General features: G+C 47.7%; 1 protein-coding gene across 1 annotated transcript in view; it reads right to left on the bottom strand.

Moving 5' to 3' along the window:
• LOC119979123 (acyl-CoA dehydrogenase family member 10-like) overlaps window positions 1-16,024 on the bottom strand; it is a 117,176-nt gene that overhangs the window by 30,335 nt on the left and 70,817 nt on the right. The window contains exons 12-14 of the mRNA XM_038821166.1: window positions 13,501-13,674; window positions 5,514-5,920; window positions 534-674 (exon numbers count right to left, since the gene is read on the bottom strand). Of these exons, the coding sequence (XP_038677094.1) occupies window positions 534-674; window positions 5,514-5,920; window positions 13,501-13,674 (722 nt within the window). The remainder of the gene's footprint in view (window positions 1-533; window positions 675-5,513; window positions 5,921-13,500; window positions 13,675-16,024) is intronic.

Raw genomic sequence — 16,024 nt, 5'->3', positions numbered from 1 at the left:
TTTCAGATAAATGTTATCTTTTCTTTCAGCTTGTAATGGTTTTCACTGTAGACTCATAGAAATAACAGGCAGTCAGCATTCCAGAGAGAGAGAGAGTGAGAGAGTAAGAGAGAGAGTGAGAGAGTAAAAGAGAGAGAGAGAGAGTTAACTTCTTCTTTCAGGGTCTAGAAACTTTTCAGACAGTAGGTAGCACAGTGGAGAGGGAGCTGCTTCCCCTTGAAGGTTCAATGGCTTCTCCTGGGTTCTCTCCAGGCAGAATACTATCCCATGCCAATCCATTGGCCACCAGCCAACCAATTGAAACAAACCCATCCATTCTCATTGTTGCTATAAAGTCTGGGTTCTTCTGCCCAAAATACAAAACTTTTTAATACAATGGACTATTTTGACACTTTCTCTGCTCGACGATTTACGAACCAAAAACAATTAAAAGAAATAAGAAATAAGGCATTCAACAGGAAAGGCCCATACAATGTGTAGAGATTTAAACAGGCCATGCCACAAAAGTAATGACTCATTAATAATTATAGTACCTCAGGAGCAGGAAGAGATCGTCCCATGACCTCACAAAGATGAGCATACTCCAGATTAGTCAATCCGGCTCCATATTTAACCTCAGGATCAGTTTTCAATGGTAAAAACAGGTTCCAGAGACCATTGGCTTTAGCTTTACACTGAAAATGCAAAATGCAATAATTTCACTTAATCATTATCTGCAGCAAATATTTCCATGTCATTTTCATCCAAATGTAATAATCTCCTACCACATTTTTAAAAATGAATTTACGGAATATGGGTGTTACTGGTTAGGCCAGCATTTATTGTCCATCCCTAATTTCCCTTCAGAAGATGGTTTGAGTTGCCTTCTTGAACCGCTGCAGTCACTATGCTGTTAGGGAGGGAGTTCCAGGATTTTGTCCCAGCGACAGTGAAGGAGCGGTGATATATTTACAAGTCAGGGTGGTGAGTGACTTGGAGGGGAACCTCCAGGTGGTGGGGTTCCCAGGTACTTGCTGCTTTTGTCCTTCTAGATGATCGTGGTCAGGGGATAGATGAGCTTCCACTGAAAAGGGCGGAAAGGAGTTTTAGGTACCTGGAGATCCAGGTGGCCAGGAGCTGGGGGGCCCTACACAATCTCAACTTGACGAGGCTGGTGCAGCAAATGGAGGAGGAGTTTAAAAGGTGGGATATGCTGCTGCTCTCACTGGCGGGTAGGGTGCAGTCGGTGAAAATGACTGTGCTCCCGAGGTTCCTTTTTATATTCCAGTGCCTCCCCATCCTGATCCCTAAGGTATTTTATAAGCGGGTCAGCAGGAGCATTATGGGGTTTGTATGGGCGAAGAAGACCCCGAGGGTGGAGAAGGGTGTTTCTGGAGCGGAGCAGGGACAGAGGAGGGCTAGCATTGCCTAATGTATGCGGGTACTACTGGGCTGTTAACGTGGCGATGATACGCAAGTGGGTAATGGAGGGGGAGGGGGTGGCGTGGAAGAGGCTGGAGATGACATCCTGTGTGGGCACGTGCCTGAGGGGGCTGGTGACGGGCCCGCTGCCGCTCCCGCCGACAAGGTACACCACGAGTCCAGTGGTGGCGGCATCCCTCAAAGTTTGGGGGCAATGGAGACACCACAGTGGGGAGATAGAGGCTTTGGTGTGGTCCCCAATCCGAGAGAACCATTGGTTTGTCCCGGGGAGAATGGATGGGGGGTTCCTGAGCTGGCACAGGGCAGGTATTAGAAGGATGGGGGACCTGTTTGTAAGGCGGGACGTTCGCGAGCCTTGGGGCATTGGAGGAAAAATTCGGGCTCCCCCTGGAAATGCCTTCAGGTACATGCAGGTAACGGCGTTCGTAAGACGGCAGGTGAGGGCATTCCCGCTGTTGCCAGCACGCAGGATCCAGGATAGGGTGCTCTCGGGGGCGTGGGTTGGAGTGGGCAAGGTCTCGGCGATCTACCAGGAGATGCAGGAGGAGGAGGAGGCCTCGGTGAAAGAGCTAAAAGTAAATGGAGGAGGAGCTTGGGGAGGAGATAGACGAGGGTACATGGGCGGACGCCCTGGGTAGGGTAAATTCTTCCTCCTCTTGCGCCAGGCTTAGCCTGATACAGTTTAAGGTTCAGCACAGGGCACACATGACTGGGGCAAGGCGGAGTCGGTTTTTTGGGGTAGAGGACAGGTGTGTGAGGTGTTCGGTGAACCCGGCAAACCATGGCCACATGTTCTGGGTGTGCCCAGTGCTGGATGTGTTCAGGTGGGGCGTTGCGAGGACGGTGTCGAAGGTGGTGAACATCTGCGTTAAGCCGAGCTGGGGGTTCGCAATATTTGGGGTATCGGACGAGCCGGGAATGCAGGAGGCGAAAGAGGCCTGTATTCTGGCCTTTGCGTCCCTGGTAGCCCGGCGGAGGATTCTGTTGCAGTGGAAGGATGCGAGGCCCCCAAGTTACTAAAGCACCTTAACGAGAGCACTCAATTATTTTTTTCCAATTAAGGGGAAATTTAGCGTGGTCAATCCACCTAGCCTGCACATCTTTTTCGTTTGTGGGGGTGAGATCCACAGAGACACGGGAGAATGTTCAAACGCCACATGGACAGTGACCCGGGGCCTGAATCAAACCTGGGATCTCGGCGCTGTGAGGCAGCAGTGCTAACCGCTGTGCCACCGTGCCGTCCTAAGAGCCAAAACTTATAAGTAGGTTCATTATCTCATCCATAGTGGAAACTGGGTTCATAATATAAAGAAGCAGATCATCTGCGTAAAAGGACACCCTGTGCTCCATCCCTTCCTGACTTATCCCCTTCCACATACTGGAAGATTGGAACGCTATGGGCAGTGATTCAACTGCCAAAGTGAACAGAAGCGGAGACAATGGATATCCCTGCCTCATACCCTTATTCAGCGGAAAATAACCCGAGCTTAAGGCATTTGTGCAAACACTAGCAGTGGGGGCCCTGTACGGTAAACAAACCCGGGATATGAATTTTTGCCCAAAACCAACCCTTCCAAGAATCCCAAAGAGATATTCCCACTCCACCCTATCAAACGCTTTTTGACGTTCATAGATATAATCACCTCCGGTTCGTGTACAAGAGAGAGGAAAGGACAATATTTAACAGCCAACGTATATTGGCTGACTCTTGAGGAGGCCTGTCTATCATTCAAGATCACCTCCAGGAGGCAGGGCTGCAACCGCCGTGTCAGCACTTATGCGAGTAATTTAGAGTCTTCATTCAAAAGTGAGATGGGGGCGAAATTACCCACATTCCGTAGGGCCCTTGCCATTCCTCCGTGTCCGGGAAATAGAGGCTTGTGCAAGTGTAATGGGCAAAGAATTCCAGGACAAGTAGTAACTGATCATATCTAATATTTTATTTAAATTCAGAGTACCCAATTCATTTTTTCCAATTCAGCGGCAATTTAGCGTGGCCAATCCACCTATTCTGCACATCTTTTGGGATGTGGGGGCTAAACCCATGCAAACACAGGGAGAATGTGCAAACTCCACACGGACAGTGACCCAGAGCCGGGATCGAACCTGAGATCTCGCCGCTGTGAGACAGCAGTGCTAACCACTGCACCACCGTGCTGCCCTCATGTCTAATATTAAAGGGGTCAACTGTCCTGCAAACCTCTTGTAGAACTCATTGGGGAATTCATCAGGGCCAGAAGCTTTACCTGTCTGCATTAACCTAATGCATTTCATAATTTCCTCAGGGTCCAACGGGGATTCCAAATCCTCCCGCCTCTCCACCAATGAGAAGGTTAACCCATCCAAAAACTCCATCATGGCCAAATATGGCTCCGACCTATAGAGATCCTGACAGAATGTTTCAAAAGCCACGTCGACCTTAGGCGGTGCGGAAACTAGACTGCCACCCTAGTCTTTTATCTGCACAATCTCCTGGGAAGCAATCTGACGTCTCAGCTGATGGGCTAAATGGCGACTGGCCTTCTCTCAGTATTCATAAAATGCCCCCCTCGACCGTTGCAGCTAACTCACTGCCTTACCTCTTGATTGTAATTTAAATTGCATCTGAAGCTTTTTCCTGAAAGCTGTGAAACTTCACAATAAGAAGTCTTACAACACCAGGTTAAAGTCCAACAGGTTTGTTTCAAACACGAGCTTTCGGAGCACGGCTCCTTCTTCACCTGAAGAAGGAGCCGTGCTCCGAAAGCTCGTGTTTGAAACAAACCTGTTGGACTTTAACCTGGTGTTGTAAGACTTCTTACTGTGCTCACCCCAGTCCAACGCCGGCATCTCCACATCAAAACTTCACAATAGCAGCTCGTGGTGGCTCATTGGGATGGGGCTTCTGTCGGAGTATCCAGTGGCCTTGATCCTGCTCAGGTTGGGACATGAATCCACCTTCCCCCACAAAATTCCCAAACATCATCGAAATGTATTCTCCGGGAGTTGGCCTTCCAGTCCCTCTGGCAACCCCATGATTCTAATATTCTGCCTGTTGGAACAATTCTCCAAATCATTCACTTTGGTCCTCAGTAATTTATTCACACCGACCATCAGAGATATCTCCGCTTTCAGAGAGGCAATCTGGTCGCTATGCCTCAAGCGAGCCACCTCCATGGCCTTTACTGCACTGCCATGTGCTATTACCATCTCATTGGTCTTCTCCACGCCGCCCAAATGGGAGCCAGGGCATTTTCCATTGACTTATGGAGGTGCTCAGACACAACCCATCATTGTTTCTCGAATTCTACCATCAACATGCAGGGAAGCGCCTTGGCTGTTAGGGAATGGAGGAATCTCAGCAGCAGCCTCCGCCATTTTCTCCACCGAAGAGTCCCGGGAAACCCCCGTTTCCGCTGTCGGACCTCCGTCTTCAAGTTTCTTTGCCCTGGTCCTTCTGAGCATCCCCCTTATGTGATCAATCAAGTGGGATTTTAGGCAAATATAACCCCAGAAACTGGCCAAAAAGGGCTAAAAATGCAGTACCCAGCAAGAGCCACATTGTGTATGTCTTTCCCCTAAATACTGGCACCGGAAGTCGGAAAATCCTTTTATTACGAATGAACTCTGCCCCAATGCATTTCATAAAACAGGATTTATCTGTATATTATTCCTTAAGAATTTATTTTTCAAGTTGGGAAAAAATGTTTTGAAACCAAAATGGTCCCTTCTTGTATTCTCCTTTAAACCAGTCTGTAACCCAAAATATTATTATTTTAGACTTCTTTCTCTTCCCTCCATACTTTACACGAAGGACTGCATAATTGCCCCTAAGCCATCCTTCTTAAAAGTTGTTACTAGAGGTCTTGCCTACACTAAATTATTTCATGAATGTAGAGGCTCTGGTGTAGTAGAAGGGGCGAATAAAGTGCAGGTACATTGGGGCTTGTTTTGAGTAGGGGAGGGGTTACATAGATTAGATCATTGTTTTCTTTTTTTAAGTTTACTGTTGTTGTTTGTATTTCTGTAGGAAATGACAAAGCTTGCGAAAAATAGATTTTTAAAAAATGTGCGGGTACACCTGACACGTCCTTCACAACAGTCAAACATACCTTCAGTTCCTCCATTCTAGGATTTGGAATCCATCGGTTTCCAGCCCTTTGGTAGTCCATAAGTTCCTGCTCCTGGGGATAGATATGCTTATCCATGAACTCAGTCAGCTTGACGTACAACTCTTGGACCCGGGCAGGCAGCCCATCGGGTGAAATAATTAAATGCCCTTTAGGGATGGACGACATGTGCCTGGGATGGTTATGAAGTGAAGAGGCAGGTAAAAAGCTTGCCGCTGATGAACTCTGCCTGCTCCACATGGAGTACTTTCTCACTTGAGGGGTTGGATTTCTGATCGGAATGGATTTGAATTTTCGGAATCCTTCCCTTATAGCAAATACCCAGGCCAATTCTGCTACTTCCTCAGCAAGTTTTCCAGCGGTTTCAGCATTAGCTGAACTTGCCTGACCTAAACAGAACAATAAAAAAGGGAAAATTAGGCTATGGCAAATGTATACACCAAGTGACAATATTCCATTTGGATTCCATAGAGTGGATCACAGATGAGCCTATTGGGCAAGCTTTTAATAGAATAAAATATAAAGGCTAGTGAAGTACTGATGTACTGCCACTAGTTGTAACTATAATATTTATTAAGTACTGTATTCCATTATATTGAGAAACTATGCTAAAGACATTCAGGAACAGAAGATCATATCTTCATTTTGCTTTGTCATTGAAGACTCACAACTACTAAGTCAGTGTTAGCTCGACTCATTGTTAGCCCTCTCAACTTAGGCGGCATGGTAGCACAGTGGTTAGCATTGCTGTCTCACAGCTCCAGGGTCCTGGGTTCAATTCCAGCCTCAGGTGACTGTCTGTGTGGAGTTTGCACTTTCTCCCCGTGTCTGCATGGGTTTCCTCCGGGTGCTCCGGTTTCCTCCCACAGTCCAAAGATGTGCAGGTTAGGTGGGTTGGCCATGATAAATTGCCCCTTAGTGTCCAAAAGGTTAGATGGGGTTACTGGGTTACGGGGATAGAGTGGAGGCATGGGTTTAAGTAGGGTGCTCTTTCAATGGGACGGTGTAACTCGATGGGCCAAATGGCCTCCTTCTGCACTGTAAATTCTATGATCTATGAATTGAATCAGCATTTTGAGGATCAAATTCCTTAGCATGACTTGAAAGCAGAATCTAGGCTAATGGTACAGTACCACAATGAACAGTAATTTTTGCACTTTTGATGCCACCTTTCAGCTGAGGTATTAAACCAAGGCCGTGTTTGGGGACCTTCCTGCATGCTACTGGTTTACTGATTTCTGGACAGGGCAACAAGTCACAACCAGAAAATTTAGGCTCATTAGCTTGGCTTCAACTGCAGGAAGGTTAAGAGAAGGCATCATCAGGGATGCTCTCGACAGAGGAGGGATTATTACAGACATTCAATTTGGCTCGTGGAAAAGGTCATGCCTTACACACCTTGTTGAATCCTTCCAGGTTACTAGGTTGACAGACAAAGGTAGCCCTGCTGAGATTGTGTATTTGGATTTTCAACAATTTTTAGATTTGGAGCCTCACAATAGGTTTTTGAAAAATGTATTTGAATCAAAACATATTCAAAAGTACAAAAACATGAATAGGTCGGAGAACATTCTCCACATCTCCCGATTTACAGTTTGTACAAGTTTCCCCCCTTTTCTACAACCTCAAAGCCCTCCGCTGATCCCCTCAATTCAAACTTAATCTTCTCCAACCGGAGGAAGTCATTCAGGTCCCCCAGTGAGGCCGCCACCCCCGGCATCGCTGTCGACCGCCATTACAGAAAAATCCTCCGCCGGTGCAAGTGGAGAGGCGAAAGCCGCCACATCGGCCTTCCTCCCTTCCATCAGCTCCGATACTCCAAAAATCGCCACCATAGAGTCCGGCCCGGCCTCTACCCCCACAATCTTTGCTGGCATCCCGAACACTTCCGCCTAGTACCTCTCCAACTTTTTACAGCCCCAGAGCATATGTACGTGGTTCACTCTTCGCCACTCAAACCTCTCACACTCATCTGCCACCCCCAGAAAGAACCCACTCATCCTTGCCCGAATCATGTTCACCCTCTGTAACAGCTTAAACTGTATCAAACTCATCCTCGCACACGAGGAGGTTGAATTCACCACATGCAGTGCCTCACTCCACACTCCTCAATCTGTCTCCCCATTCCCCAAACTCCTCCTCCCATTTCGCTTGATCCTCACCACGTGTGTTCCACCTGCTCCCTCAGTCACCCGTCCCTGATCCTACCCTCCCCTTCCACATCCAGAAGTAGCAACCGTTCTAATAAGGCAGATTTTGGCAGCTCCACACCTTCCATGCAAAGCCCCTCACTTGCATAAATCGGAATTCATTTCCCTTCGGGAGCTCTACCCTCTTCCGCAGCTCTTCCAGATTGCAAACCTCTCCTCCAGAAAAAGATCCCTCACCAGCCCTACCTCTCTCCACCTGCTGTAAATGCCATCCGTTTCCCCCGGCTTGAACCCATACTTCTCACACAATGGTGTTAACACCGACATCCCACCATCCTAAAATGTCTCCTCAACTGGTTCCACACCCTAATCATGGACTGTACGACCGGGCTCTCAGCATACCTCCTTAGTTCCAGCGGTAGCACCGTCGTCACCATGGCCCTTCGACTGGACCCCCTACAGGAGTCTTGCCCATCCTAACCCAGTCTAACCCCTCACCTTCCCACCACCGCCTCACTTTCTCCACCCAATAATAGTGCAGCAGATTCAGCAACGTCAACCTCCCTTTCTGCCTCAGTAGTAGGGCCCTCTTTACCCGAGGTACCTTCCCCGCCCATATAAACTCCGAGATCGCTGCATCCTGCTTCCGGAAAAAGGCTTTCGGAATGAAGATCGGGAGAATCTGAAATACAAGTAGGAACCTTTGCAGAACGTTAATTTTTACCACCTGGACCCTTCCCGCCAGTGTCAGGTGTAGCGTATCCCACCTCCTAAAGTCCTCCTTTACCTCCTCCACCAACTTTTTAAAGTTCCGTTTGTGCATTGTCGCCCACTCTCCCGTCACCTGGCCCCCCGATACCTAAACCTATCCCTGGCTACTCCAAATGTCAACACCCCTAAATTGGCTCCCCGACCCACCTCATTCACCGGAATCAGCTTGCTTTTTCCACATTCAACTTATAGCTAGAGAAGGCCCATAACCTCTCTAATAAATTCATAATTCTCCCCAAACTCTCAAATGGGTCTGGCACGAACAGCAACAGGTAATCTGCATACAGCGATCCCCGATGCTCCCTACTCCCCCTTGTAATCCCCTGCCACTCTGCTGAGCCTCTAAGGGCCATTGCCAAGGACTCCATCGCCAGCGCAAACAGCAGCGGTGACAGTGGACACCCCTGTCTCGTGCCCCTGTGCAACCCAAAGCTCCGTGAACTCATCTCGTTTGTCTGTACACTCGCCACTGGGGCGAAGTACAGCAGACGCACCAACACCACAAACTTTGACCTGACCCCAAACTCAAACCTTCCCAGAACCTCAAACAGGTACTGCCTCTCCACCTGGTCGAAAGCCTTCTCCGCATCCATAGAGACATCCGGTACCTGTCCCCTCGACGGGGTCATGATCACGTTTAGTAATCGCCTTATGTTCCTGGAAAGGTGCCTGTCCTTTACGAAGACCCGTTTGGTCTTCCACAACCACCTCAGAATGTATCTTTCCATCCTCCCCGCCACAAACTTAGCCAACACTTTCACATCTGTATTCAACAGTGATAAGGGCCTATATAACCCACACTCTAGCGGGTCCTTCCTTTTCTTTGGATTTAGCATGGTTGTCGCCTGTTTGTGTCTCCGGCAGCTCCCCCATCTCTAGCACCTTGCTAAACACCTCCAATAAACGTGGTACCAACTCCGTCTCAAACCCCCTTATAGAATTCTGCCCCGGGGTCTTCCCCGACTTCACCCCTTTTATTCTTTCCATAACCTCTCTCAACCCTAATAGCTCCTCAAGCGCCTGCCTCCTTTCCCAATCCAGATGTGGGAATTCCAGCCCGTCGAGAAACCACCCCGTATCCACTTCCTCACCCCATCCTGATCTGCCCTATACAATTTCTCATAGTACTCCCTGAACACCTCATTTATCTTCCCCAGCTCTGACACTACGTCCCCCTTCCCTGTCCATACTCTCAGGAATTCTCCCGGAAGCGGCCTGCTCCGTAGCTGATGGGCTAGCATGCGCTCGCCTTCTCTCCAAATTCATACTGCACCTTCCTTGCCCTCCGTAGCTGCCCAACAGCCTTTCCCAGTCGTCAGCCTGTCGAACTGTCCCGTAACTTTTTTTTTGCCAATCCCTCCATGGTGGGGCCCTCGAATCTTCCCTATCAACCTCAACTATCTCATCAAATAATCTTCCCATAGAACTGCCTCAATGCTTTTTAAAGGAGAAAATTGTATCCACCTCTACTACTATCTCTGGCAGCTCGTTGCTGACACTCACCACCCTCTGTGAAAAAACTGCCCCTCTGGACCCTTTTGTACCTCTCCCCTCTAAACATAAACCGATGCCCTCTAGTTTTAGACTCCCTATTATTTTATAGACCAGTATAAGATCACCTCCAAGCCTCCCATGGTCCAGGGAAAAACGTCCCAGTCGATCCAGCCTCTCCTTATATCTCAGATGGGTATAGAAGGATATGGGTCAAATGCGGGCAATTGGGACTAGCTTAGTGGTAAAAACTGGGCGGCATGGAAAAGTTGGGCCGAAGGACCTGTTTTTATGCTGTAAATCTCTATGACTCCTCTCTCCTCCTTGTATCTCCGTGTGCCTTGAACGGGATAATCTCCCCCCCGAACCACCGCCTTCAATGCCTCCCAGAATGTGATCGGCAATACCTTCCCATTTTGATTCAACTCCACGTAATCCTTAATCATCGACCACACATTATCACAGAACTCCCTGTCCGCTAAAAGCCCTGAGAGCCTTTATTTTTACAAATTTAGAGTACCCAATTTATTCTTTCTAATTAAGGGGCAATTTAGCGTGGCCAATCCAACTACCATGCACATCGTTTGGGTTGTGGGGGCGAAACCCACGCAAACATGGGGAGAATGTGCACACTCCAAAAAGCCCCGAGTCTAGCCTCCATCCCGGCCTTTGTTCCTGCCTCGAGGCGCATGTCAGAACTCTTGATTCCCACATACTCTGCCCCACCACCTTACCAACACTTCTCGGCTCACCACAATAAACATCAATTCTGGGGTATACTTTGTACAAATGAGAGAAGCAGGAGCACCCACTTTCCCCCGGGTTCCTAAACCTTCACGGGTCCACCATTCCCATCCTTTCCATAAACCCTCTCATCTCCTTCGCCATCCTCAGCCTTCCCAAAAAACATAGAACATTACAGCGCAGTACAGGGCCTTCGGCCTTCGATGTTGCGCCGACCTGTGAAACCCCTCTAAAGTCCATCGACATTATTCCCTTATTGTCCATATGTCTATCCAATGACCATTTGAATGCGGTTAGTGTTGGCGAGTCCACTACTGTTGCAGGCAGGGCATTCCACGCCCTTACTACTCTCTGAGTAAAGAACCTTTGTGCTTGACCTGTCTGCCCTCGGCTCCAGCACGCAATTAAAGTCCCCTCTCATAATCAACTGGTGCGTGTCCAGGTCTGGAGTCACTCCCAGCCCAGAATTCTTCACCAGGAGAAAATAAATATCAATCTGATCTAGGGTGGAGAGAATGGCCAGAATCTGGCAGACGATATTTATGTAGTGTAATACATGTCGATTGGGCCAATGCCGAGCTGGTGTATTACACTATGGGCTCTGACATTAAGTCTGTTAAGGGGACAAAGACTTGGTTGTTGTGATCGCTATCAGCCCACAACCGGTACTGAGAGGACACTTTGAGAGCAAACAGAGTATTAGGATGTAGATCTAAGACGATCCAATATCAAAAGAGAGTACCGCAGTCTGCCAAGACCTTGGCAGAATTCCGTCTTAAAATACTGTCCTATTCTGATCTCCTTACATGGGAGATATAAATTCAGAGGGTGTTCCACCAGATTAAAACCCAAGGATATCACAACAGGTTCAGGGCATTAGGGCTTTTTACTGCAGATATGTGTAGTCTGCATTGAAATATTTAAAACGAGGCAACAACTGGATGTTGAACAGATAATTTTAATTCGGTAAATCAGGGAGAATGAGGAATCGTGTAGCAACAGAGAATAAGATTAGGCGCCAGGAAGATTTTCTTTATCCTGGCTATCAAAGATTTTTGGAATAGATTCCCAGCTGCTACATTGAATGCAGAGTCACTGCGATCCTGATGGATCATCTGATCTTTTTCCATACTTTCTATCAGGTATGTTGGTGTCAACTGATTTGCTTTGACAATATGCTGGAATATGAATGATTGCTTTTTGCTTTTCCTGCTGAGGCAGTGAACTTTGGACTAAGAGTGACTCTAACTGATGTATCTTCCAGAAACAATGGGTCAATGATGACTGGTTCTCCATTTTCTTCAGGACCTGTTATTCTAAGCTGTTAAAACAGCTGCGACCACATCCAGGACTGGCAACTCATGACCTTAGGATTGGCAACCCATAACCTTATGACCTTATGTAATCATGCACGCAACACATGGATTTGACAAATGTAAGCTTCTGTGTCAAGAATTGATAGCCATATATGGCATGAACTGAGATACTGAGAATAAGGACTGATAACTAAAAACGGTATGAACTGCAAAACTAAGAGAATTGATTGGTTGTATGTAAATGAGAATGCAAACTAATTCTGCTTTGAAAGTGTATATTAAGCCAGTTTAACCACAGCTCTGAGAGAAGGTGCCTCCAGGACGGGGATCTAGCACTTTGTCCTAGAGCTCTGTAAACAATAAAGTGCTTCTTTTGCTCACGCCAAGGTCTATTTGTGAAATCTTTTCACCCAACAAGGTGTTACTAGATAGTTATCAGGATAGTGAGAATCCTCACCACCTTTCCCACTGGTAGTCACCAAAGCCAATTGTATCATCACAGCTGAGTGGAGCTAACATGTAAGTTTGGTATCTAGCGTGGGACAGCATGGCAGCACAGTGGTTAACACTGTTGCTTCACAGCGCCACAGTCCCAGGTTGAAAACGGTGGTATTTTACGCCAGGACAACTAGCGCAAAACGGCACCAATTCCTGGTGTTGCTGGGGGCTAGCAGGGAGGCAGCGTAGAGCTCCCAGCTCTAGCTGCCAATACGGCCTAGAGCATTGCCGGGTCCGTGGCCGTGCATGGCGGCGGCCTGCAGTGGCCGCGCCGTGCTTCATGGCGGACGCAGCCTGTGGACCCAGACCGCTAAATAGTCCCGCCTCGCGAGCCCCGGACCGCCCTGCCACAGTGTACCCAGCCCCGATTGAAGGCACCCCCCCCCTTCGGATCGTGGCTATGGCTGCACTGGACTGAATCCGCAGCCGCTACACTGAGTTCACGACGGGTTAAACCGTGAGAGTCCCACGCCGTTGGGAAATCGGCCGATCAGGGACAGAGCATCGCGGGGCGGGCCTCAGGCAATGGCTGAGGCCGTGGATACATCTTGCTGATTACTCCTAGAGTATGCTGCTTTTCAGGGGGCGGAGCATTGCGAAAGCAGCGCCGCCCCCGATTTGGGCATTATCAGGGATTCTCTGTCCCATCGCCAAACGCGATTTCGGCGTCGGGGATCGGAGAATCCATCCCTCTGAATTCTCCCTCTGTGTACCCAAACAGGCGCCGGAATGTGGCGACTAGGGGCTTTTCACAGTAACTTCATTGCAGTGTTAATGTAAGCCTACTTGTAACAATAAAGATTATTGTTATCTGTGCCGGTTAGTATAACATGTAGCGATGTTTTACCTTTGAGCCATTGGTGACACCTCAGTCACTCGGGATCTGTGTTACTCCTCCAAAACCATGCAGGGCAAGTTTCAATAGTCCAGTTCTTCTGCATTTGGTCACCAAAATGTCTGATATCCAGCCTAACAGAAACTAACAGAAAACACTCTCACCTTGAAGTGAACGCTTATAGACTCCCTGAAGTATGGCTCCGACTCGGAAAAAGGAGAAAGCCATGTAGAAATTCCAATTTTCCACAGGTTTATTCTCCATGTTATCACAGTAAAGGGTAAGGTATTCCAAATCAGATGGGATTCCAAGCTCAATCAAATCATGACCCCTCAATCCTATGGCAGAAAGGAAAAAAGATATTATGTGGATATACACTAAATGAGGATTAAACATGGGCAGCACGGTGGCACAGTGGTTAGCATTGCTACCTCACGGCGCTGAGGACCTGGGTTCGAATCCCGGCCCTGGGTCACTGTTCGTGTGGAGTTTGCACATTCTCCCCGTGTTTGCGTGGGTTTCACCCTCACAACCCAAAAGATGGGCAGGGTAGGTGGATTGGCCATGCTAAATTGCCCCTTAATTGGAAAAATAATTGGGTACTCTAAATTTATAAAAAAAAAGAAAAAAAATGAGGATTAAACAACCTCAAATATATCTATGGATAGAGATCAAGGAGATGACAGATTCATTTAAATTCCAGTTTAAGGGTGAAAAAACAAATATTTTGAAAGTACATCAGGTGAATCATTGATATACATATATTAAATTGGGGATTGAGCTACAAACTCAAGCAACCAGTGCATTAGTCACTTAATTCTGTCCATTGAGGAACTGGCATATCAGATGGAGCCTGACAGCTTTGACATTTATATTATGGTAATTACAGAAAATAATGTTTAAAAATGGACTGAAACCAAGATTTGCAGGTGGATTAATCTGCCGAGGTGTAATTGACATTGTATTGGGTTATAAAATCATCAGCACGGTAGAATAGTGGTTAGTACTGTTGCTTCACAGCTCCAGGGTCCCAGGTTCAATTCCTGGCTTGGGTCACTGTCTGTGCGGAGTCTGCACGTTCTCCCCGTGTGTGCGTGGGTTTTCTCCGCGCGCTCCGGTTTCCTCCCACAGTCCAAAGATGTGTGGGTTAGGTGGGTTGGCCATGCTAAATTGCCCTTAGTGTCCAAAAATATTAAGTGGGGGTTACAGGGTTACGGGGATAGGGTAAATATGTGGGCTTGAGTAGGTTGCTCTTTGTAAGGGCCGGCGCAGACTCGATGGGCCGAATGGCCTCCTTCTGCACTGTAAATTCTATGAAATCAGGTAACAAATATTAAAACTCAAGACTCAAGTTAGCAAAACACTCCACCCACTGCCATATTCTGACAAACCCCAATTTAACACGAATTTGAAGAATTTGTGCACTTGGCAAGTATGGTTCACTAAGATTACACGTGTTAATAAACAGTAAACCAGTAAAACTCCCAGTGCGTTTGGCTGTCTCAGTGTCAGCAACATTTTATTGAGTGCATTTGTTGTTGACATTTTTCATCACTAGCTCTTCCTGACCAAGTGCCGAGGATCAAATATTTTCCATCACTGATGTGGATGATTATTTATGCACCAGTATATAAATGTTTTTTACTGGACATTATTCTGACATATCCATATTAGAGCTGCAGTTGAGAATCTAAAGTGGCTTCTAACCTGGGACACAGAGGTAATTGTTAGTGGCCCTATCCTTCAGTTGGAACAGTAGACTGGTGGGAGGAACTGAAGGTAGCAATGAAAGTAGCAGGTGAAGAGTACGGGGATACTATAAGTCTTTGAAGGAAGATCGGATTAGTGACCACACTTGGGACCTTATAGTAGAAAGGAAGATACTTCATCAGAGAAGACAGAGAAATAAAACAGGAACATCTTGCTATCCATCAGGCCTATGAAAATAAAGAGATGTGAAGAGGAATTCCCAAAAAGACAAGTGAGACTGGATCATCCAATAAGCACAAGAGGCAGCTGCCTACAATAGCACGGTAGCATAGTGGTTAGCACTATGGCTTCACAGCGCCAGGGTCCCAGGTTTAATTCCCGGCTTGGGTCACTGTCTGTGCGGAGTCTGCATGTTCTCCCTGTGTCTGCGTGGGTTTCCTCCAGGTGCTCCAGTCTCCTCCCACAGCCCAAAGATGTGCAGGTTAGGTGGATTGGCCATGCTACATTGCCCCTTAAGTGTCCAAAAGAAAAAAGATACGGTGGGGTTACGGTGATAGGGTGGAGGTGTGAGGATAGAGTGGAGGTGTGGGCTTAGGTAGGGTGCTCTTTCCAAGGGCCGGTGCAGACTCGATGGGCCGAATGGCCTCCTTCTGCACTGTAAATTCTGCGATTCTGTTTCACATGAGCTAAGTGGTGGCATTGCCAGGGTGCCAGGCTGCCCGAATGGAAGCGAGAATGCCAGTGTACCACCCTGCCCAGAGCCCAACCACCTGGGGTGCTCTGATGGCCTGGTGGACCCTCCCAGTGCGAAATGCTGCCATGGCGAGGTCTCCCAAGCGCTGGCATGCGATCCCAAGCCTTGGGAGAATCCGGCAACAACATATACAAGTGAGCTTAACTGCTCACTTAAATATGCAAATCTGGATCCATTGAGCGCGAGATGCAGATTGCGACGCCTTGCGCGATCTTGTTAGATCT

Source organism: Scyliorhinus canicula, chromosome 1 (assembly GCF_902713615.1).
Source record: "Scyliorhinus canicula chromosome 1, sScyCan1.1, whole genome shotgun sequence".
Taxonomy (NCBI): domain Eukaryota; kingdom Metazoa; phylum Chordata; class Chondrichthyes; order Carcharhiniformes; family Scyliorhinidae; genus Scyliorhinus; species Scyliorhinus canicula.
This window is presented reverse-complemented; position numbering and strand designations above follow the sequence as displayed.